General features: G+C 34.7%; 1 protein-coding gene across 1 annotated transcript in view; it reads left to right on the plus strand.

Annotated features, from left to right (window-relative positions):
- The window catches only part of LOC123266952 (phosphoglucomutase), a gene marked incomplete at its 5' end in the record, with an annotated part of 41,116 nt that extends 38,059 nt beyond the window's left edge, over positions 1–3,057 (plus strand). The window contains 2 exons of the mRNA XM_044731399.1: positions 2,228–2,604; positions 2,692–3,057. Coding sequence (XP_044587334.1) covers positions 2,228–2,604; positions 2,692–2,916 — 602 coding nt within the window. The remainder of the gene's footprint in view (positions 1–2,227; positions 2,605–2,691) is intronic.
- Between the last annotated feature and the right edge of the window lie 19,837 nt (positions 3,058–22,894).

Here is a 22,894-nt window from a genome sequence, read left to right on the forward strand (position 1 = left end):
AAATTTTTTATTTTCATTCTTAACCCCTACCCCGCAATCTTTATTGGGGATGAGTTATCATAAAATCCGCTCATAGATAATTTCTACATCACATATAGGAGATTCCTACCAAATTTAGAGCGTGTAGGAGCTATAGTTTAACAACGGGAATTTTGCATTGTTGACGCCTCCGCAACCCCCCTTGTGGGTGGAATTTCGTAAAATCCGTTCTTAGCTTACCTCTACTCGGCGAAAGGAATATTCCTACAAAATTTCAAATCTCTACGCCTTATGGTTCCAGAGATATCGTGATGAGTCAATATATAGGTGGAAATCTCATATATATATATATATATATATATATATATATATATATATATATATATATATATATATATATATATATATATATATAGATTCTTTTCAAATTTGGAGCTTATAGGAGCTACAGCTCGAAAATTTAAAGTTTTAATTGTTGAAACCCACCCCCGCACCCCCCTGTGGGGAGGGATATCGTAAAATTCGTTCATAAATTATTTTTACATTACTTACAGAAAATTCATACAAAATTATGAGTCTGTCGGAGCTGTAGCTCGGAAATTTAAAATTTTCATTGTTAATGCCCACCCCCGCAATCCATTTTGGGGGTAGGCTGTCATTAAATCCGCTCTTGTATCATTTCTACATCCCGTAGAACAGATTCTTACCAAATTTGGAGCCTTTAGGAGCTACAGCTCGGAAATTTAAAATTTTCATTGTTAAGACCCACCCCCGCACTCCTCTGTGGAGTGGGATATCGTAAAATTCGTTCATAAATTATTTTTACATCACTTACACAAAATTCATACAAAATTAGGAGTCTGTAGGAGCTAAAAGTCGAAAATTTTTAATTTTCATTGTTAACGTCCACCCCCGCAATCCATATTGGGAGTAGATTGTCGTAAAATCCGCTCTTAGATCATTTCTACATCACATATAGGAGATTCCTACCAAATTTGAAGTCGATAGGAGCTATAGGTTAAAAATGAGAATTTTCTATTGTTAATGCCCCCGCAACCCCCCTTGTGGGTGGAATTTCGTAAAATCCGTTCTTAGCTGACCTCTACTCGGCGAAACGAATATTCCTACCAAATTTCAAGTCGCTACGCCTTATGGTTCCAGAGATATCGTGATGAGTCAATATATAGGTGGGAATCTCTTATATATATATAGATATATATATATATATATATATATACGATATAACGCGCTTTGTCACGGCGATAGCGTCAACATTAATGGAATTCAACATACTTTTTTTATAGACGATTACGAAGATCAAATTCAAATATGAGCTCAATCGATCAATTAGTTTAAAAATTACAGTATTTAAAAATTTTGAAAATTTCACATTCTCATTACTTCTCCTTCAAATAACTTTTGAACGCGTCGAGATATTCAATGTCTGTAAAATGAATTTTAAAGCTGAGAAATGAAGCTTTAATTTACATGTTTATATGTTTTTCTAATTCAAAAAATATCCATCTTAGGATCCCTGGTTAAAAATATTGATTGAAAAGGGTTAAAAATGATGAAATTTGAATACTTTTTAATACTTTCAATTCTTTTTCATGTATATATAGATATACAGTTTACATGGGGTGACTGATTCCCAATACTTTTCAATCAATATTTTTAATCAGGGATCAATTTTAATAAATTTTACAGTTGTTTTGTCCACAGAAATGAAATCTACTTCTATTTCTGATGCCGAATGGCCTTTTTTTTTTTTTTTATTTTTTTTATTCAGTTATAATTGAATCAGCGCAATGTTAGTTAGATCATAGTAAAAAGTGATACCCCAAATCAAAAAATAAAATTACATGAACTTACTCGTTATGTAATACAATTGATTTATTAAACTTATTTAAGATCATTTTTTCGACTCGGGATGTTTACCGCAATCGAGATAACGAGAGGATAATAGCATGTAAGGTAAAAGTCCCAATAGATGATCACGTACCAGTATATGATCACTCCATGTATTTCTATATCTATATTCACAAATATTCACAAATATATGGAGTGATCATATACTGGTACATGATCATCTATTGGGGCTTTTACCTTAGTGTCTTCATAAAATAAGCAAAACATGCAGTCATCAAGGTTGTTGTCATGCTAAAGGGCATATTATCGGAAAATTCTAACACACATTCTCTTTTATTATTTTTCATAGTGTAGTAATTTTTATAAAATATTTGATCAGGTAATCTTATGGATTCAAATAATCTATCTTTGTGTGGTGAAGAAAGTTTCGGTACCGGTTCTGATCATATTCGGGAAAAAGATGGTATTTGGGCATGTCTTGCATGGCTTAATATCATATCAAAACTAGGAAAATCTATAGAAGATATTCTGAAAGACCACTGGATGAAATATGGGAGGAACTTCTTTGTCCGTTATGATTACGAAAATTGTAATAGTGATGATGCAAACAAAGTAATGATGGAAGTCGATACCAAAATTCAAGAAGCTAATTTCAAGTCCAGCAAATTAAGTTTTAATAATACAGAATATATTGTCAAAACAGCTGACAATTACTCATATACAGATCCTATTGATGGTAGTACCGCCACCAAACAGGTATAAAATAGCCACTAATACTATGAAATCGTAAATAATTTAAATATTGTAACATCAACAGTAAATTTTCCATTTATTCAATTACAGGGTTACAGAATTCTATTTGACGATGGTTCACGGATAATTTATAGATTATCTGGAACCGGTAGTACTGGAGCTACAATCCGTGTGTATATTGAGTCTTATAAATCTGATCAATCTGAAATCTTGAAAGATGTGCATGAAGCTCTAAATCCATTAGTACATATAGCTCTAGAATTGTGTCAACTGAAAAAACATACTGGTCGCGACAAACCAACAGTTATCACATAAGAGTCGGTTTTTCAACATTATCTACTGATATGTAGATATCCATAGATACTCGAAAGATAATTTATACAAATTCAACACCATAAATATATCATATATCTATTAGTTGTGAATGAACTTTTGTTGATTTGTGAAATAAAAAAAAAAAAAAACATGTTTACTGATCATTCATTCCTATATAAATTATTCACTAAGTATGAATCAAAAAATAAATCCATATCTGCATAAATTTATTTGCATAAATAAATATCTGCATAAATTTAGTTTCATCAAGGAAAAAATTTTTGTTGAAATAGGTAAATAGAATTTCCGTAGATTTAAAAAATGTTAATTATTTGAAAATCAAAGAATTAATCGTTTCCGACATGCATCATCTCTGATAGTTTCATGCTGGTAAAAACTTGCTCGTGAGATAAAATATACTAGTTGGCAAATATTCTTTCTTATATAAATTATCATATTGTATTCATTTTCGCTGTCTAAGCAGTGATGCATTAAGTCAAATAATAAGTTCTTTCGATTCGAATTTTTTTCAATATAGCTTTTTGCGTTTTTCCATATTCCTTTTAATTTCTCTAAATTCTCGACAGTTTTTTTTTTTTTTTTAATGGTCGTTGATAAATTATCTACATGTTTATATAGTCGTTTGTCTACTTTTGTATAAACTGAAAATAGTAAAACACAACCTGTCACTGATAATTTTGATCTAAATAATTAATTTTCTATAAAATTTATTTTTTCTACATTTGTTTAGATTTTCCCGCGAATAATAATGATGTTGGATGTTGAACACTCGGGTGCCAGAGACGTCTTGCAGTGGAAGAGAGAACGAAAAACGATATGTACAAAAATAAAAAAGAGAGAAAAGTAAATTTACCGTAAAATAACTGTCAGAATAAATTAAATGTAAAATTGAATAGCTTTCGAATCACTCACCAATTAATAATATTGTAAGTCCGAAAAAAATATTACGAATGATATTTAATTAAATGGCAAATCGTTCGAAAAAAAAGTTTGAAATATTTATGATCCACCAAATATTAGACGACATAATTTATTATTAATGATTGTTGATAATGTAGATTTACGATAGATCAACAAATAAAACAGAGATCTTGAAAAATGTTGAAAGAGCGGAAAAGCGGGGATCAGGTTTAGGTCTGGATATCTCAATTAAAACGCGTAAATAATTATCAAAATTAACACTATAAATTTATTTACACTAAATACAAGTTATATTTAATATATTAAATAGCGGATTGTTTAAATAAAAGCGGATTTATAATACACAGCGTGGTTAGCACAAGCGATACCGGTTGACACGTGGGTGAACACTCTGCCGGCACTGTAAAAGCGGTGAAATAAATGCACTAATAACACAATTTATCTGTAACAAATTAGAGCGAATTATTAGCGGTTAATTTAAGCAATTTAAATTATAAAAATAGCGAAATGCGGTTAATTAACAATAAGCGAAAGTAAAGCGGAATTAATGGCGACTTGTTGCAACGAAAGCGTGGAAGCGAAAGATAATAATAATAATGCGTCTTCTTCCTCGTCAACTTGGGGAAGAAGGCTGATTGCGCATGTCAGCGGAGCGATCAGCCAATCATACCACCGAGACATGGCGTGATCAGTCAAGCTAAGCATTCATAGGCGGTTAGTTTTTGCGAAAACTAGCGGTCGACAGGTGCGGCTCGTGGAATTGGGAGTCCCCCAGGAGCGAGTTAATCGCTACTGGGCCTTGTTCACCGAACAGATCTACAAACATAACAGAGTTCGTTTAAATTCAACACATTGTGTTATTAGGAAATTTATTTTTAAATATTATTATTGCAATAATAATTAATTATCAGTAATAAACGATTGGAAATATTATTATAATTTGTTATTATTATATTTGCTTATGTTATTATTATAAATTTACTCTGCTACTGTGATGAACGACCTGATGATGATGATAATGATTATAATAACTATAACATTAATTAATAAGTATTGTTAAATGAAAGTTTTATTTATTAATTTTCACACAAAAAAATTATAAGGATTATTTTTTTTTTTTTTTAATACAAACAGTGTTATAATTAAAACATTTTTAATGACATAATAAAATTAATATGAATACGAACACATAAAATAAAATTTCTTACATTTTTTAATGTTTGAGAAGATAACTATAAATTTTAATTCTACGAACACAAAATAATTTTTCTTACATTTTTTAATGTTTGAGAAAATAACTATAAAATCTTAATCATATCGCGTTACAGATGCCCCTGGGAACCTTATGGCACCTAGGAACCAGAAGGGCGTATAACAAAAATTCTATTTTTTATTCTAAGTCCAAAAAAAATTTTTAGTTTGAAGAAAAATTTGCTTTTACATTTCTGCACGCTTTATACAAAAATACGTTGATTCCCGAAAAAAAATTTTTTTTTATACGCCCTTATGGCATCCGAGGTGGGTCCCGGGAGCCATAAGGGCGTATAAAAAAAATTTTTTTTGAGAATCAACTTATTTTTACCTGAAACGTCGAGAAATACAAAAAAAAAATGTTCTTCAAACTAAAAATTTTTTTGAATTTAGAAAAAATAACAGAATTTTTATTATGGAATGCGATATGTTTTTTAGTGACAATTAAATGAATATGAATACGAACAGATAAAATAATTTCTCTGACATTTGTTAATGTTTGAGAAATTAACTATAAAATCTTAATTATATTTTTTTTAGTGACATAATTAGATTAATATGAATGCCCATACATAAAATAATTTTTGTTTTTTAGAAAAATTGGGAGAAACATGCATATTGTTTTTTTCTTACCTTTTCAATATGCCATAAAACAACTTTTAAATCTTAATCATCAATTTTTTTTATTAGTTATATTTAATTTGCAATTCTTACGGAAAGTAGCCTCTTCGAAATGTTGCTCGCTGTCCACACGTTGAACAAATCGAAATATCATTTATAGTCATTTCTTCGTAGCATCCTTCACAGAAACGAATGTGTAAGCAGGGTACACATCCAATTGAAACTTCAGCAACCTCACACTGCTCGCAAACCATCAGAATACTTCCGTCAGGATTGCGGCGAAATTTTCCAGCTTCAAATTGTGCAGGCTGGTTACAAAAAGGACATTGAACTCGAACATTGCGATTCCTGGCAGCATCTCTTGTATTAATAGAACATTGCCGACACATTTGAGTATGCAGGCATGGTAAGCAGACCATTTCAATCGGATTCATGCCACAAATTGAGCACGTCATTCTTGGGGCCTCTCCGTTAACAATCAAATCTGTAATAAAATAAAATACTGTATAAGAAAAAATTGAAGTAAGTATTACGTTATTCTATGACTTAAGTAGAAGTTAAGTTTATAAACAGAAAGAAAAATTTCTTGACTGGAGAACAAAATTCTTGGCTCAAGAAAATTTTCAGGTGCCTGAAGAAAGACCGAAGTTGTGTTGGCCGAAGTAAAAATTTTTCTTGAAATTCTATTCTTGGTGAGAGTAATTTTTTTTTAATTCAAATTATCATAAATATTTGATACAATAAATTTTTATATCTGATTAAGATTTTTAGATACTTTAGGGAAGCAGCGTCACCTACTTCAGCTGAGAAAAAAATTTTCTCACCTTGAGAAAATTTATCTCTTGAATATTTGATACCCATTTTATATTATTTTAGCGTGCAATTATACATATTTAATGAAAAAAATGATTCAATATTCCCTGATAAAAAAAAAAGTATTGAGACAAAGAAAAAAGTATTGAAAAGTATTGGTTTTCTAATCAATCCAATACTTTTCAATACTTTTTTCTTTGTCTCAATACTTTTTTTTATTCAGGGTTATTTGATCTTCCCATTTGGCATGTTAATCAATAAGAATATTAATGAAAATTTACTTCTATCGAGATATTTGATTTTTTGGAGCAAGAGAGAAATTTTCTCAAGACAAGAAAATTTATTTCTATCAAGAATCAAATTTTTTGGAGCAAGAAGCTGAATTTTCTTAAAACAAGAAGATTTGTTTGACTCAAATAAATTTTCTTGGATCAAGACACGCATTTCTTAAAGCAACAGAATTAATTTTGTGGGAATAAGTGAAATTTCTTGTGTCAAAAAAAAAATTTTTTTCGCTCAAGAAAATAATTAAGAAGAAAAATATTTTCTTGGCTCAAGTGAACTTTTTTCTATGTAGTTTTAAATTTAATAAATAATAATTTATCATTAATTCATTACCATTTGAAACTTCTACTTTGATTAGTTGATGTTCAAGTAATAATTCATTGGTAAAGATTAAATTATCGCAGTATTCATCTTGAACATAAACAGATCTTTCCAAGAATCCATTAATAGAGATCTCGCGTCGCGTTATAAGTCTCCACAATCGGCGTAATAATGGTATTCTTAGGCAAGAATTGTTAGCTCGAGGGAATCGAGTAAGTACAGTTGTTGGATTCGCCTGGAGCCGATTCAAACCTGTTCGCATCGCATGCATGTACAAGATGTATTTTTCTGGAAAAAAAAAAAAAGAAAAAAAACAAAATTATGAAATTTTCAGCAAATTTGTTAGGAAATTAATATTGATAGAAATAAGTAAATCCAATTGATAGAAATAAGTAAAGCAAATTATTAAAAATAATTATCAAATCAATAATCAATTACTTAGAAAATCCTAAGCGGTAGGATTAACTCCTACACGGTTCTGTAAGTCCCGTTTTGCTAATGTCGCCGCATTATTAAAGGCATTCGGAGAGTTGTAGAAATTTACCAGGAGATTGCCATTAATACAGCTATTTGACAGATAATTGATGAATCCTTGCAGCGCTGCACGAACCGGTACACTCAAAGTGTTGACTAAGTCATCAAATGCGTCGATCATCATATCTTCGGGAAGGAGAGTAATACCTATCGTTTTAATCATAAAATTTTTTTGGTCGAGATTTTGAAAATCAACATTATGATTGATTGCTTGCTGATGAATCATCTAAACAAAAAAATCGAAAATTATATTTTATTTTTTCTGTTTAAATTTTAAATTCAAACTGACTAAGAAATTATACATACCCGACAAAAACTATCATAGGTACTTATTACTTCAGCATTTGGGAAAGCTGTTTTCAAACAATCTCTCAGATATAAGTCTCCAAAAATATATCTAATATTAATGGCGACTAAATATCCGGCAGAAAGTTGGTTTAAAACTTCTGCAATTACGTCTGCATCCATTTTGGACCATAAAATTGTTGCAACAGGAAAAACCTATAAAATATTAATTTTATGATTAATTATTGTGAAGAAGTGTATTACATTAAATAAAAAAAAGTAAAAAGACCATTCGGCAGCCGAAATGGAAGTAGATTTTATCATGAATAGAAAAAAATATAACGAAGATTGTATACAGAACTAGGGCTTTTAACTTATATGCAATCGACAAAAATATATATCGACGGACAAATACTAAAACCAGTGCAATAGCAAATTTCATAATTGGCATAGGGGAATGGGGCATAATTTTGAGACTACACATATGACATGGTACTCACATTAAAGCTTATTTAAAGAGCTTTCGGATGCATTTTACAGAATTTCAATAAGTTATCCCATTCAAAAGTTATTCGAGTAAGAAAGTGAAGAAATATGAATTTTTATGATTTTCAAAATTTTGAAATCCTCGTATTTCTAAATTACTTGACCGATTAAGCTCATCTTCGAACTTGACTTTGGTATTTATCTGTAGAATAAGTATGTTGAGTTTGGTAGAGATCCGTTGTAAATTGGCGACGCTATCGTCCTGACAAGCCGCGTTATATCCCATATATATATAAATATATATATATATATATATATATATATATATATATATATATATATATATATATATATATATATATATATATATAAATACATACATATATAAACTTTTGAACCATATGCATTTTCTGAATTCGCTTGACGAGCTGAGTCGAAATATAGCAAAATTTTTCAAAAGTTCCGTCATGAGGACCAATGCAATAGTTAGATTTCTATGAAATCTACTAATTATTAAATTAGATGAAATTAAAAAAATACTAAAAAAAAAAGAAAAGATGACAATAAAAATCACTTACATTATTATGGTATTGAGCAACAATATTAGTTATTAAACGCGTATTGCCTAATTGAGGCAAGACACTCGTCGTAGTCGTAAAATAAAATGTTTCAAACGCAAATTCAGCTATCAATCTTGGATCTCCCATAATCAGGGCGTCATCATGCAAATCTGAAAGTTCAATCGAGTAGTTCGTGTAGTATTCGCGTAGTCGAAAATAATTTTGATTATTTAATGTGTTGATTAAATCGACGTAATTTTCTACAACATCAGGAACAAATCTTTGTCGAGAATTAGCCATCAGTCTTTGTACGGTTTCAAACGGTGAACTGGCAACAACCGGATCCGCAAAACTAAAATATATAATAAGTAGAATAATTAGTCAAGTTGAATTCATTAGTATAATAAACTAATAAATTAGTATAATAATTCATTAGTATATAAACTTAACAAAAAATAATTTAAAATTAATCTTACCGAGCAGCCACTTCATCATACACTACATGCAAGGGAAGAAAAGTCTGACGGACTGACGCTGTTAGTGCAGCTTTGAATCTTGAACGCATTTGATTTAGTCGCAAGACTCCCGAGTGATGATGAATTTTAGTTAAAATAATAGGGTTGTTATAAATTTTTACGCCACGAGCTGGACAGCGATCTCGCAAGCGTAAACGGCAATGCAAATAACTATAAAAAAAAGAATAATTATTAATTATTGATGCTTATAGAGTATCATCATGTATCATACTAACGTGCAAGCCAAAATTTAGCCCACTGCACCTGCTATTTTTTAAATAAAATATCTTGTGGTTAGAAATCAATTAGAAAATCTTTCAAATTTTGAAAGAATTGTAAAAATTTAATTTTTTTTTAAATTACAGGATATTCAATTAATTAAAAAAAAAATTATGGGCTCAGTCAGCTAACTTTTGATTCACAATACTATCACTATTAGCAAAAGTTTAACAAGTATTATGTAATTATCTACTAAATTATCACTAAATCAAATGAATTAAACAAATTTTAAATATTTACCTTCGTCCATGTAACACCTTTTCGACTATATAAGAGTGGCCATTTTCACTAATTATACGCGGCATCATTTTAATAACTAATTTTAGCTGTTTTTTAATTCATATATTATTATTTTTTATTTTTCTTTTGTCAATACTGCATTAATTTGTATAAACCACTGGTTTTTTTCACTTTATTTGGTGAAATTCAGTTATTTTCAGTTAAGTTAATAAAATAACGCGTAGTTATGATAGTTAACATAAGTAAGAATAAGCCAAGAATGCGGTGGTTGTAACAAAAGTCGGTAGTTTTTTGTTTTATGTTTCTCTGAGAAGAGGAAATAAATCCCGCGACAATATGTCCCCTAGCGATATGAAATAATATACATATAGATAGAACTACTTTAATTTTTGATGAAAATTTCAAATTCAATTTTTTTAGGAAAATATAAATAAAAAATTTACGACCGGTTTGCAATAAATATATATTAAAAAATAACAGCTTTATGTAAATGTATCTATTTAGTATCTAATATGCAAAGATATGCATTTAATTGATTAAATTTCAATCATTTAATTTGTTAATAAAGTAGATTTCATTTTTGTTGACACCTTTAGATCTTATTTATATAATATATAAATATATATATAATATATATATATATATATATATATATATATATATATATATATATATATATATATATATATATTATCTTGAATGTCGTGAGAAAAGTCGCCGCAGATGTCCAGCTCGAGGAGTGAAGAAGATTGAATCACCCTTTGTTTCTTTAACAAGAAATCACAACCATATTCGAAATTATGATATTGAATTGATTTATAATTTCAAACATGAGTTGCATTCTTCTGTAACATCTACTACGCGTGATTTACGTATTCTTTTTAACGAAATAAGTATTAGGTATAAATTTATTTATCATAAACTTTTTGTTAGCATGTACTGATAGAAAGGTTATATTGACTGAAGAAAAAAAATTTTATCATAAGGGAATCAAATAATTTCTTGAGTTGATAAAAAAAATTTTTGAGCTAAGATAAAATTCTGGATTTAAAGAAAAATTTCTTGACTCAAGAGTTTTTTTTCTATTATTAAGAAATTGATCGTTTTTCTTGTAGTAATCTTGGTTCAAGAATTTTCGTCTTGAGTCAAGCTAGTCTTTCTATCAGTATACTAGATTTCAATAACATTTAACAATACACAGAAAGAACAATATCTTGACTGGAGAACAAAATTCTTTGCTCAAGAAAATTTTCGGGGGCCTGAAGGAAGACCGAAGTTGTGTTGACCGAAGTAAAAATTTTTTTTGAAACCCTATTATTAATAGAAGTAATTTTTTCTTAATTCAAATTATTATAAATACTTGATACAATAAATTTTTATATTTGATCAAGATTTTTAGATACTTTAGAGATGCAGCACTACTTACTTCAGCTGAGAAAAAAAATGTTCTCACCTTGAGAAAATATTTTCTCTTAAATATTTGATACCCATTTTATATTATTTTAGCGTGCAATTATGCATATTTAATGAGAAAAATGATTCAATATTATTTGATCTTCTCATTTGGTATGTTAATCAATAAGAATATTAATGAAAATTTACTTCTATTGAGATATTTAATTTTTTGGAGCAAAAAAGAAATTTTCTCGAGAGAATAAAATTTACTTCTGTCAAAAGAACTAAATTTTTTGTAGCAAGAGGCTGAATTTTCTTAAAACAACAAGATTTTCTTGAAAAATAAATTTTCTCGGATCAAGATACGTATTTCTTAAAGCAAGAGAATTAATTGTGTTGGAATAAGTGAAATTTTTTGTGTCAAAAGAAAATTTTTTTTTCCCTTAAGAAAATAATTCGGAAGAAATATATTTTTTTGGCTCAAGTGAACATTTTTTTCTGTGTACATTTTAAAAATAATTAATTTTAGACTTTTATACAAATAATATTATTACAAACATTTACGTGCATCCACATTAGTACCATACATTAGTATTGTAAAAACAATGCAAGGATGGTGCAAAAGTAGTTGTCCTCGAGTACCAAAGACAATTCAAGAATATGTTCAGTTGTTAAATTCCCAGCGATGGAGATCTCGTTTCTTTTCAAATGATAGCAATTTAGATGTTGGCAATATTATTGGAACCGATGGATCAGTAGCTACGGTATTTATAGATGGAATTATGCTGCAAAACTTTACAAATGTAAATCTCTATATTGATGCAACGTACAAAGTATGCCCAAGACAGCCAAACGAAAAAATTTATCAGTTCTTTACTATAATGGCATCTTTCGATGATACTGTAAGTACTTTTTCAATACTTGGTTTATTATTTTTTAATACCAAAAATTTTAGGTGCTTCCCGTGGCTTGGAGTTTTATGTCCCATAAAAGTATGCCCTGTTACCATTCAGTAATGAATCGTTTCCAGCAATTAACACCACACCTTCAAGTTTTATCAATAACAACTGATTTTGAAGTCGGTTTAAGAAATATCCTTCATGGACTCTATCCGAATGCCGTTTTAAAGGGTTGTTATTTTCATTATATCCAGGTGGGTATTTTATTATTTACAAGTTATAATTACAAATTATATTTACAAGTTATGTTTATAAATTATATTTACAAGTTATATTTAGAAATTATAGTTACAAGTTATATTTACAAGTTATATTTAAAAGTATGCATAGGTAAGCACATTAAATGAAATAAAGTTGAAATTATTAATGGTTTATAATTTATAGGCATTAATGAAAAAAGCTGAAAAGATTAAATTGCTGGATATATTAAACGATTGGGACGATGGACAAGATTTTTTTCGAAAATTAATCACTTTAGCATTGTTACCAAGTCATCAAATCATACCTGCCTATAATTGGTTGCTTACATCATACAGTGCGTTTCATGCAGCTTTCCATCAATTTCTTCTTTACTATGAATCATATTGGTTGAAGGTAATAAAACCAAAAAACTTTTCTGTATTTGGGTGTAGAGACAAAACTAATAATTACGTTGAAGCAAATAATCGTCGATTAAATATGGAATTTGCCCAGCAAACGGGGTCGGATTGAATCGGATTCAACATCCTATCCGCTTTAACACGATTCAATCCAATTTCTGAAATCTTCGTTTTTCAATCCGTCTTAACAGGCGAGACCATCTTTTTCTCGCTTTGCTCTCACGGAGTTCAACGGAACTATCTCTGTCACACTCCCAACAGCAGAGCAATTGCAGTTTCAATTGGTTTCACGAAACGAATGAAATTTTTGAAAAAAACGCTTTGTGGTAAAATAGTTTATTAAATTATCTATTATCTCTAAAAACGTTTTTTCAAAATTTCCATTCGTTTCGCTAAGCCGATTGAAACTGCAATCACTGGTCTCGGCTGCTAATACGATTCAATTCGATCCGTCAGTGTTCGATAACTATCCCAGTTAGCACAGGTTGACCATCAACTAGGTTGATGTTCAATAGTTTACGTCAACTTTATGTTAACTTCGCGTCAACCGCTGCATTTGCAACAGTTTCCCAGAACTTGACTTTAACTTACACATCAAGTTAGCGTAAATCTATTGCCGGAATTTTCCGAAAGGTTCGCTCAAAGTTAACGCAAAGTTGCAGAAAGTTAACGTTAACTTCACGTCAACTGTTATAAGTATAACTGTTGCTCTACTGTTAGCGTAAACTTTACGTCAAATTCCGGCCGCAGGTTTACGTGAACTTCGTTTCGCTTGTGCTAATAGGGTACCCTGATAGCCACACTTTGATTAAAAGTAGTTGGATTTCAGCAGTTACAGTTAACTTGACATCAAGTTTGCCGTAAATTTTTACAGTACAACAGTTGTAAACAAATTGAGTAAAATCTACAGCCCCAATTTGAATACAAGTTAACACCAAACTTTTAGTTAAATTGTACTACAATTTTACTACCACTTGAATAAAATACTTGTACTACAAGTCTTGACGTCAAATTGCAGTGTAACTTGTAGACAACTTAAGTAAAAACGTTTGGTTTGCAACTTTTTTCATCAAGTTGGCTACAAATTTCGACAGTAGATTGAATAAAAGTTTGAGTTAAGATGGCTATCAGGGTATAGTAAAAATTTTACCAACTTCTAAAAGTTCTTCTATACCGACAACTAAATTAACATTTTCTACTTTATTCAACGATACTGATAATACAGTTAGATGTTATTATTATTGAAAAGTAAATTTTCTTATAAATAATATATATTAATTATGTATTTAAATATTAAAAAATAATTTTAAATATTTAAAAATTTTATGATACTAAAATTAGCCGACGTTTATAATTTTTTTGTCTATTTTTGGTTCATTAAATTAGAACAAAAAAAATTTTTTTTTACATTGCATTTACAGTTTTTCTAATTTTTTATGAATGAAAATTAAAAAAAAAATTTTTTTCAATAATTTTTTCAATAAAAAAAAATTGCAAAAATTTGTAGATGTCAAATAATTAAATTTTAATAAATGTTTTTATTCAGGGTCCTATTTAAATCATTACAGTAAAATGTTATTTAAAATATTTAATTTATTAATAGATAATTTTTATTAATAATAATACACACTTTGTTCATAACTATACAATTAAAAGTAACTTATTATAAATATAAACTAGACAAAAAATGTCTGCGGCAAGTAAATAAATAAATACAATCATTTCATTATATTCTACAGTTATAATTATGTTACATTTTTACTATACAATTTAAATAATTAATTAACGTTATTTTAAACTTTGAAATAATTAATTAACGTTATAATTACTAGGTTGTAATGTTATAAAATCAACATTTTCACCTTTAATATAAATGATTTTTCTAAGAACGTTCTCTAAAGACATTGGTACGGCATTAGCTCGTTGTACTTTTACTTTCCATAAATGAGTCATGTTTATACCGTTAATATTTATTTGTTCAGCGTCTATTAATTTGACAGTTAATAAATTTTTATTATCGCTAAAAAATATTTCTTGAATTCGAGCGAATTTACCGCTTTTAAGTTGTATATAACTATCATCCCATTTGATGCTTTTTTTATAGAACATAGTTGTGTAGATAATTTTTTAATAAACACATTTATTATAATATTTTTTATTTAAAGTACTTTTTGATGATACGCAGTCGGCTTGATTATAAAGTACACCATTACACATAGTACCCGTTAAAAACTCTTCAGTAGTAGAAAAAAGATTTTCACAAAAGGTTTTCACATTTCTATTTGTTATTTTAATATTTTCATCGAATTCCGTTTTCAAACTGTTTATATTAATCGATTTTTTAACAATTTGAAGGTCAACACCTTTAGGACCATTGACAAGCATTTTCAAAAAATGAATATTACCTTCGTGAGGGTATGTATAATTTGTCCATAAAGGGCCACTTTTACGCACCGAATCAACCGCATGCAATAGCAGGTGTACGTTAAATCTCATAGCAGATTGACCGAAAAATTGTTGAAAGCTACCTACAAATATTATCAACATTTCTTCGCAGGCGTTCAACTCTTCTTCATATATTTCATGTTGTGATAAAATAAACAAACTTTTAGATAATAGTGCTAAAAGATATACAATGTCGTCGCAAATTAAATCCATCCCGATAGGTAGACTATAATACAGTAATAGAGCATTAAAATCTTTAGCTTTGAAATTGTTGAAGTCACTAAATGTTTTTGGAAGAGTCCCAACAATCCAAGGTGGTTTAATATTATTTATCATTTTATCTAGTCTTTTTTTTAACTTCCCGCTAAGAAAATCGAAGATTTTCAAAAATCGGGAAGTTATTGTTTTCACCCCGTTTTGCAAAAATCGAGTTTTCATCCGATCTCGACGTTTGAAGGTTACAGGAAGCTTCCCTGACTATCCCCGCGAGGTTGTCACGGTGTCTGTATGTGTGTGTGTGTGTGTGTGTGTGTGTGTGTGTGTGTGTGTGTGTGTGTGTGTTTTTTATAAAGAGGTACGAAAAAAGATCTTCAAAAGACACCGGTATCGTTAACTCTGCCGCCCATCTTCCGGCAGATATCGATGGTACGGGGAGGACTGGATTGGAACCGCGTTAGCATTACTTCAATCCAGTCGTGCTGCGTCTCACGACGCCTACTCCTGGCTACTGGTCCCTTTCTGCGATTTTGTCTTTCAGGAGGTGCTGTGCATAAACTGCAACAGCTGACCAGTTTTCCTCTTGTTTGATCATATAGGTCACCAGGCTTGAGGGGGAGAGCCTGGTGCCTATGATCTCTTCAGTGTTTCTTCTGTAGTCCTTCCATCGAGCACACTCGAAGAATGTGTGTTCGGAGTCGTCGATTTTATCCGGGCAGTATTTGCACGTTGGTGTGCTGTGCAAACCCATCTTGAAAAGATAGGCATTGAACTGCCCATGTCCCGTCAATAGCTGGGTCAGGAAAAAGTCCGTATCCCCGTGCTTCCGAGAGAGCCAGACGTTGATGTTTGGGATCAGGCGCGCCGTCCATCTGCCCGTCTCTCCCGATGTCCATCGGTCCTGCCACTCTTGCTGCGTTTCCGCCTTTATCCTCGTTCTTGCGTCCTTCATGTTATCATCACTGTCTTTAGCGTCATAGAGTTTTGCTCTTTCGAACGCTAATAGGTCGATGGGCGCGGCTCCTGCAATGACCAATACAGCCGCTTCGGAAACTGTGCGGTAGGCGCAGGCAACCCTGAGAGCGCCTCGCCGCTGTACTGCTGCGATCTTTCGCCGGTAGGTCTTCTGCTTTAATATGTCTGCCCATATCTCCGCTCCATAAAGCAGTACCGAGTGGACTGCTTCTAGAAGAACTCTTCTCTTTTTGTTCTTGGTCCCATGGTGTTGGTCATAATTCGTGCTAGGCTAGACACAGTCTTGCTGGCTTTCTTGCATGCACTGTCGAGGTGTTCACGGAAAGATAGTTTCTCGTCTATCATTACCCCTAGATACCGCAGGGCCCTTGTTGACGTCAGCGTTGTTCCTCCCATGTCCATAGCGAATGGTTTTGGAAACCATTTTTGACGGGTCAAAACGACCATCTCGGTTTTCTGTTTGGCGAGTTTCAGGTGATGCTTATCGAGCCAAGTCTCGACGGTGTCGATGGTTTCCCGAACTAGCAGTTCGGCCTCTTCCACGCTGTCCGCCACTATAGTGGCTGCAACGTCGTCTGCAAAGCCTGTTAGCTCTACTTGCTCTGGCAACGGGATTTCAAGAAGCTCGTCGTAGTCTGCGTTCCATAGATCAGGCCCCATTATTGAGCCTTGCGGCACGCCAGCCGTTATGGCGTATTCTTGTGGGCCTTCAGTAGTTTCCACTATTAGCTTTCTATCGTCAAGGTAGTTGTCGACTAGTGCCAGATTTTCTGGCTCCGCGTCAAACTTGTGCTCCAGAGCGTCTAAAATGTCTCCCCAATTTGCGCTGTTAAATGCGGGTTTGACATCTAGCGTGAGGAGAAGACATACTTTACGAGCTTTGAGGCTACCAGACCATGCTTGTGTTGCTGTCTTTATGACTTTCTTGATCGCTCCGACTGTCGAATGACCTTTCCGGAAGCCATGCTGGTTGGTGGCAAAACCTCCAGCACGGTCGATGTCGTCGCGAAGTCTCCCTTGTATGAGCTTCTCGAGCAGTTTTCCAGCAATGTCTAGCATACAGAGTGGTCTAAACGACGAAGGTGTTATGGGGGTTCCCTTACCTTTGTCTAAGAGAACCAATCTCTGCCGTTTCCAGACCGCGGAAAAGGTGCCAGTTGCCAAGCATGCGTTGTAGGTGTTCAGGAGTAAGTCTGGGTATTCCAGGGCTATAATCTTGATCACCGATGCCGGGATGCCATCAGGTCCAGGTGCCTTTCCTGTTTTGAGTGACTTGGCCGCGTCTTGTAGTTCCTTAGTTGTGAAGGGCGTTACTTCGTTGTTTTAGTGTAGTGTTTCTTCTTCCGCGGCGGGTGTTTGGGGAAAAGGTCCGCTACGATGCTATCCATTAAGGCTGGAGACTTCGGCGCCTCTGATGAAGCCTTTCCAAGTCGTTTGGCGACAATTTGGTAGGCTTTACCCCAGATGTCGTGTCGAGATCGTTGCAGATCTCTTTCCACAACTTTGCTTTACTTGCTTTGATGGCTCGATTTAGCATCTTTTTGGCCTGCTTGTACTCTTTTGAATACAAGTCCTGGCTTGGGGAGCGTTTGGCGGCTCTCGTTGCGCGGCGACGTAGTTGATGGCACATTTTGCGAAGTTCCGCTATGTCTGTTGACCACCAGTACGCCGGCCTGCGAAAACTCCGGTGTTTCAACCGCGGCATAGAGGCGTCACATGCGGCGGAAATCTCCTTCATCGTATTTAGTACTGTCCTTTCTGTCTCGCTGCAAGTATCCGGAGTCGGGTTGTTCTGAAGGGTAGACCAGCTCCGTGCAAGTGAAGCTCGCAGTGCCTCTGGATCAAGCTTCCTGACATTCCACTTTCGCTTAGAAAGGTCGTGTTGTGGTACCGAGCAGATGCCAATCCAACGTTAAATGTCACGAACTGGTGATCACTGCCACTGTATTTTTCGGATACTGTCCAGTTTTCAATCATGTTGGCAATTTTTGGAGTCGCCAACGAAATGTCGAGGATGGACTCTTGGTACCCCGGTCTTCTGAAAGTCGTGGTGCTCCCAGTATTTAGCACTATGAGGTCGAGTCTAGCCACGACGTCAGCGACCTCGTTGCCTCTGGTGTCCGGAGAAATCAGCGCCCCATTCAGCCGATTTAGCATTGAAGTCACCAGCTACGATAACTTCGCCGTCGAACTTAGTGACCGCATCTTCTATATTTGCGAGTTTCTGTCGGAACACACTAATCCCTTCGTTAGGTGAGAGATAGACGCTCATGAAGTAGGTTGTGGGGGTTTGAATCCAGACAAAACCTGCTCCACCTCCGCTGTTGTTGACGATAACGTTCTTTGTGTTCACAATCCAAATTGCTGCCGTGCCCGTTTCGTCTGCGAACCATGTTTTACCTTCGATGTTTAGATATTGCTCGCAGATAAAGCAGACGTCAATTTTATCTTCGAAAACACGCTGGCGCAGCAGGTTTTGCGCCAAGGCGCACCTATTCAGGTTGCCTTGTAGTATGCGTGTCATTTCTGACCTTTCATGGCTTCTGCAAGTGCTTTGCGGAATGCCTTACACGCTCCAGTGCCAGAAATATGGCATAGACTATCCTGGGCATCTTTGTCCGAAGCACAAAGGAAGCATTTTAACTTCTCCGTGCAGTTTACGGCCTTGTGGTTCTCTCCGCCACATTTGTAGCAGCACCTGCTTCTGTCTGGTCCCGCACACTGACGTGTTTGGTGTCCATAACCAAGACATTTAAAACAACGTGTTACTTTTACTACTGGGCGTATACGACAGTTCACCAAACCGATCCGTATACGGGCCTTGTCAAGGAGCCTTAATCGCATTGGGCTCGTCTAGTTCGCAGAAGGCTGCCCGATTACCTCGTGGTGTGGGTTTTGTCAAATTTACCCGTTTGACCTCCAGGTTGTCAGTGAATTCACGTTTGAGTGCTTCACGGACTTCGCTCTCGGTAGAGATTTCATCTAAGTCGAGGATCTCGATCGTTGTTGTTGGTGTTAGCGTCTTGACTGTGCCGATGTTTGCAGTGGCTGCCCTTACTGCATCGGTGAATGCCTTGCTGTCTTCGGACTTTCGAGCCATTTCAAGGAGAACGCCTCCGTGTTTCGTCTTTTTAATAAACCTTATGTCTACGCCCGTCTCGACAGGGCTTACCTTGGCCTTGATTTCCTTCAGGAGATCGGCGTATGTTCGCCCTTCAGCTGGTTGGACTAGGACAGCTTTAGTTCTTGTCTTCTTCCTCCTTGGTTTCTTGGAGCCACCGCTGTTTGGCTGGTCTTGGGCTGTAGCAGTTTGAGTCACTGGCTCCTGTTCTTTCATTTTCTTGTTTTGCCGAGTCACTTTGGTCCAGGTATCATCCCGGGCTGTCTTTTTCTGTGCTGGCTTGTCAATATCTGAGGAAGGGCTGGGCGTGGACAGCGGCCTCTTCTTGTTGCCATCTCCTTGCTGTGGTAATTTCTTAGGAGTGGTCAGAGGTGGCTGTGATTTTTGTTCAGACTCGGAGATGTTTGAGTCGTTGACGCCGACTTCGTTGGTGATTTGTTGGCCAGCCTATATGCCGTACTAATAGACGAAACCAATTTTCTGATCTCATGGTGGAGATTCTTTTTGTCTTTTATGAAGTCGGCTAACTCATCAATCTTGTTGCCGAGCCTCTCCATTGGTGACTGTTGGCCGGTGACGGTCGGTAGAGAGTTCATTCTTCCTCGGTGGGTTTGATTAGTGGCAGGAGCAAAAGGTCCTCCACTTTTGAAGGAATGTTGCTCAGCTGTCCGTTCTCTGCCATCTGGGCTGATTTCGTACTCCCTGTAACCTTGCTAGCATTGCTAGACAGCAGAGCCATGGGGTCTACTCCACTGTTCAAACGGTCGCTTGATAACGACAAGTTTAGGCCCGTTTGCACGCCTTCTCTCGCCGGCACTGAGGTATCCATCCTCTGTACTGTAAACGATGTTTGAAAATCTTCTGACATTTCCATATCATCTTTTGCTAGGTTTTGGTCCACCCCGAGTATTCTGTTTCCTCGGTACCCGACGCATCTGACGTGCAGATATGCCGGGCATTCCCCTATCCGCCACCTGAGGAGGCGCCCGATGCGGGACCCAGCAAGCCCGACACGGGGTGTGTGTGTGTGTTTTTTCCTTGGGGGGAATGCTCTTTACGCATTCCAGGCATAGATGTTTTTTATAAATGTACTGCATAGATGTTCTGCATAGATGTTTGGCCTGGATATGTGGCGACTCGACGCAGCGTCATACTAAAACTCGACGCTGGCGCCCCTACCCACTAAACCCTAAACCCCTTTCTCTTCTATCCTCTGATCCCCCATGGTACCGCCGTAAGGCATTTCTTCGCGGGGGGAGGAATTAGCTGCCGCTCTTCCTTCTGGTGGCTAAGATGTTTTTTATTCCTATCGCCCTTCTAGTTTCTGTTTTCTGCTCTTTTTCTCTTGATGGACCGCAACTCTGTAAGCACTTCAGTGGCAAAGGTGCTCGTGGCGTTCCAGACAGCTTCTGATGACAGCATTTCTTCTACTATTGTCTCCGGTTGAATTCTCTTTTTTAGAATCTTCTCTAATTCATCGCGCTGTTGGTTAAAACGAGGACATGCAAAGATCACGTGCTCCACGTCTTCAGCGACACCTGGGCAGGATGGGCACTCCGGAGAATCGTCGTGCTTAAAGCGGTGAAGATAGGCTCGGAAGCAGCCGTGTCCTGACAACATCTGCGTAAGGTAGTAGTTAACCTCTCCATGACTCCGGTTCATCCAGTCGTCGATCCTCGGTATAAGACGATACGTCCATCTTTCTTTTTCTGCAGCGTCCCACTGGAGCTGCCATCGGTCGAAGCTGTTTTGCCGTTCTTCAGTTCTGAGCTCTTCAGCGCTTAGTGTAGTTGACCTTTTACGATGATAAAGGTTCCGTCTTTCCTCAGCGAGGACTCTGAGAGGCAGAGTTCCGGAAATAACGCACACTGCTTCCTCGGATATTGTGCGGAAGGCGCTGGCGACTCTTAAGGCACACCGTCGGTATACTGGTCCAGCCTTCCTCCATGATTCTTGCATCTCGAGAGCGTTGGTCCAAATAGATATACCATATGTAAGCACCGATGTGACTACAGATGATAACAGTACCCTTCTGCTCTGCTTTGGCCCTCCGATGTTCGGCATCAGTCGTGCTAGACTTGTTCCCACTGCTGACGCCTTGGCACTGACGTGTTCTACCTGCTGCTTAAAGTTGAGTCGGGCATCAAGCATCACTCCTAAATATCGAATATAAGGTTGTGATGTGATTTCTTGTTCGGCGACTTTCAGCTTAATTGTCTCTACCACTTTCCTACTAGTAATAAGCACTGCCTTAGTCTTGTGTTGCGCCAGTTGCAGGTTCACTGCGTCCATCCACCGGTTAACGCGCTCGAAAGTGAGATCGAACACATGGTTTATCTCGTCAAGATGTTTGGCAACGATCACTACGGCTACGTCGTCTGCATATGCTACGAGTTTGACGTTTCTTGGCAGAGTTAGTCTTAATAGGCCATCATACATAATATTCCACAGGAGCGGGCCTAGAACTGAACCTTGTGGTACACCTCCAGAAATAGCATACCTTAGGGAATTATTTGTTGAAGATGAAGCTAGACGTTCTGAAAGATTAGCTATAAAAACGAATAATGTAAATTTTGAATTGCCAAATTTTTCTACAAATTATCTTGAAAATTCATTTGTAGTAACTACAATACGTTTGTGGCAAAATTTACCTGCAGAAATTGCAAATGCAAGCAGTCTAGAAGTGTTTAAAATAAAGATCTATGACTATTTCTTAGAACTTGACTTTCAGTAAATTACCTTCACGTTGGCTTCTGTATATATTCTAATATTCTTACAAACTATTGTTACTTACTAGTCAAAGCAACTACCATTATATTGTTAAATACGTGGATTAGAATAAATATTACATTGTTATTTATTAAATCAAATTTAATCTAAATTAAAACAAAAGTTAAATCTAAAATAAAATTATAATTGTTATTTTATAAATAAGATTTTGATGTACACCTACACTTAAGTTTATTACTTTGTATTAAAATTCTAAGTGAAAATTTATAAAACTATGTACAAACCTTTGCCATTCGGCTAATTGCCTTGGCATATTAAATAAATACATACATACATACATACTCCCTTGGACCGTTCTTCGTGTCATACTTCAGGACCCTGTTTTCAAAGTAGCTTGCTACGATCT

This window comes from Cotesia glomerata, linkage group LG6 (genome assembly GCF_020080835.1).
Source record: "Cotesia glomerata isolate CgM1 linkage group LG6, MPM_Cglom_v2.3, whole genome shotgun sequence".
In the NCBI taxonomy this organism is placed as follows: Eukaryota; Metazoa; Arthropoda; class Insecta; order Hymenoptera; family Braconidae; genus Cotesia; species Cotesia glomerata.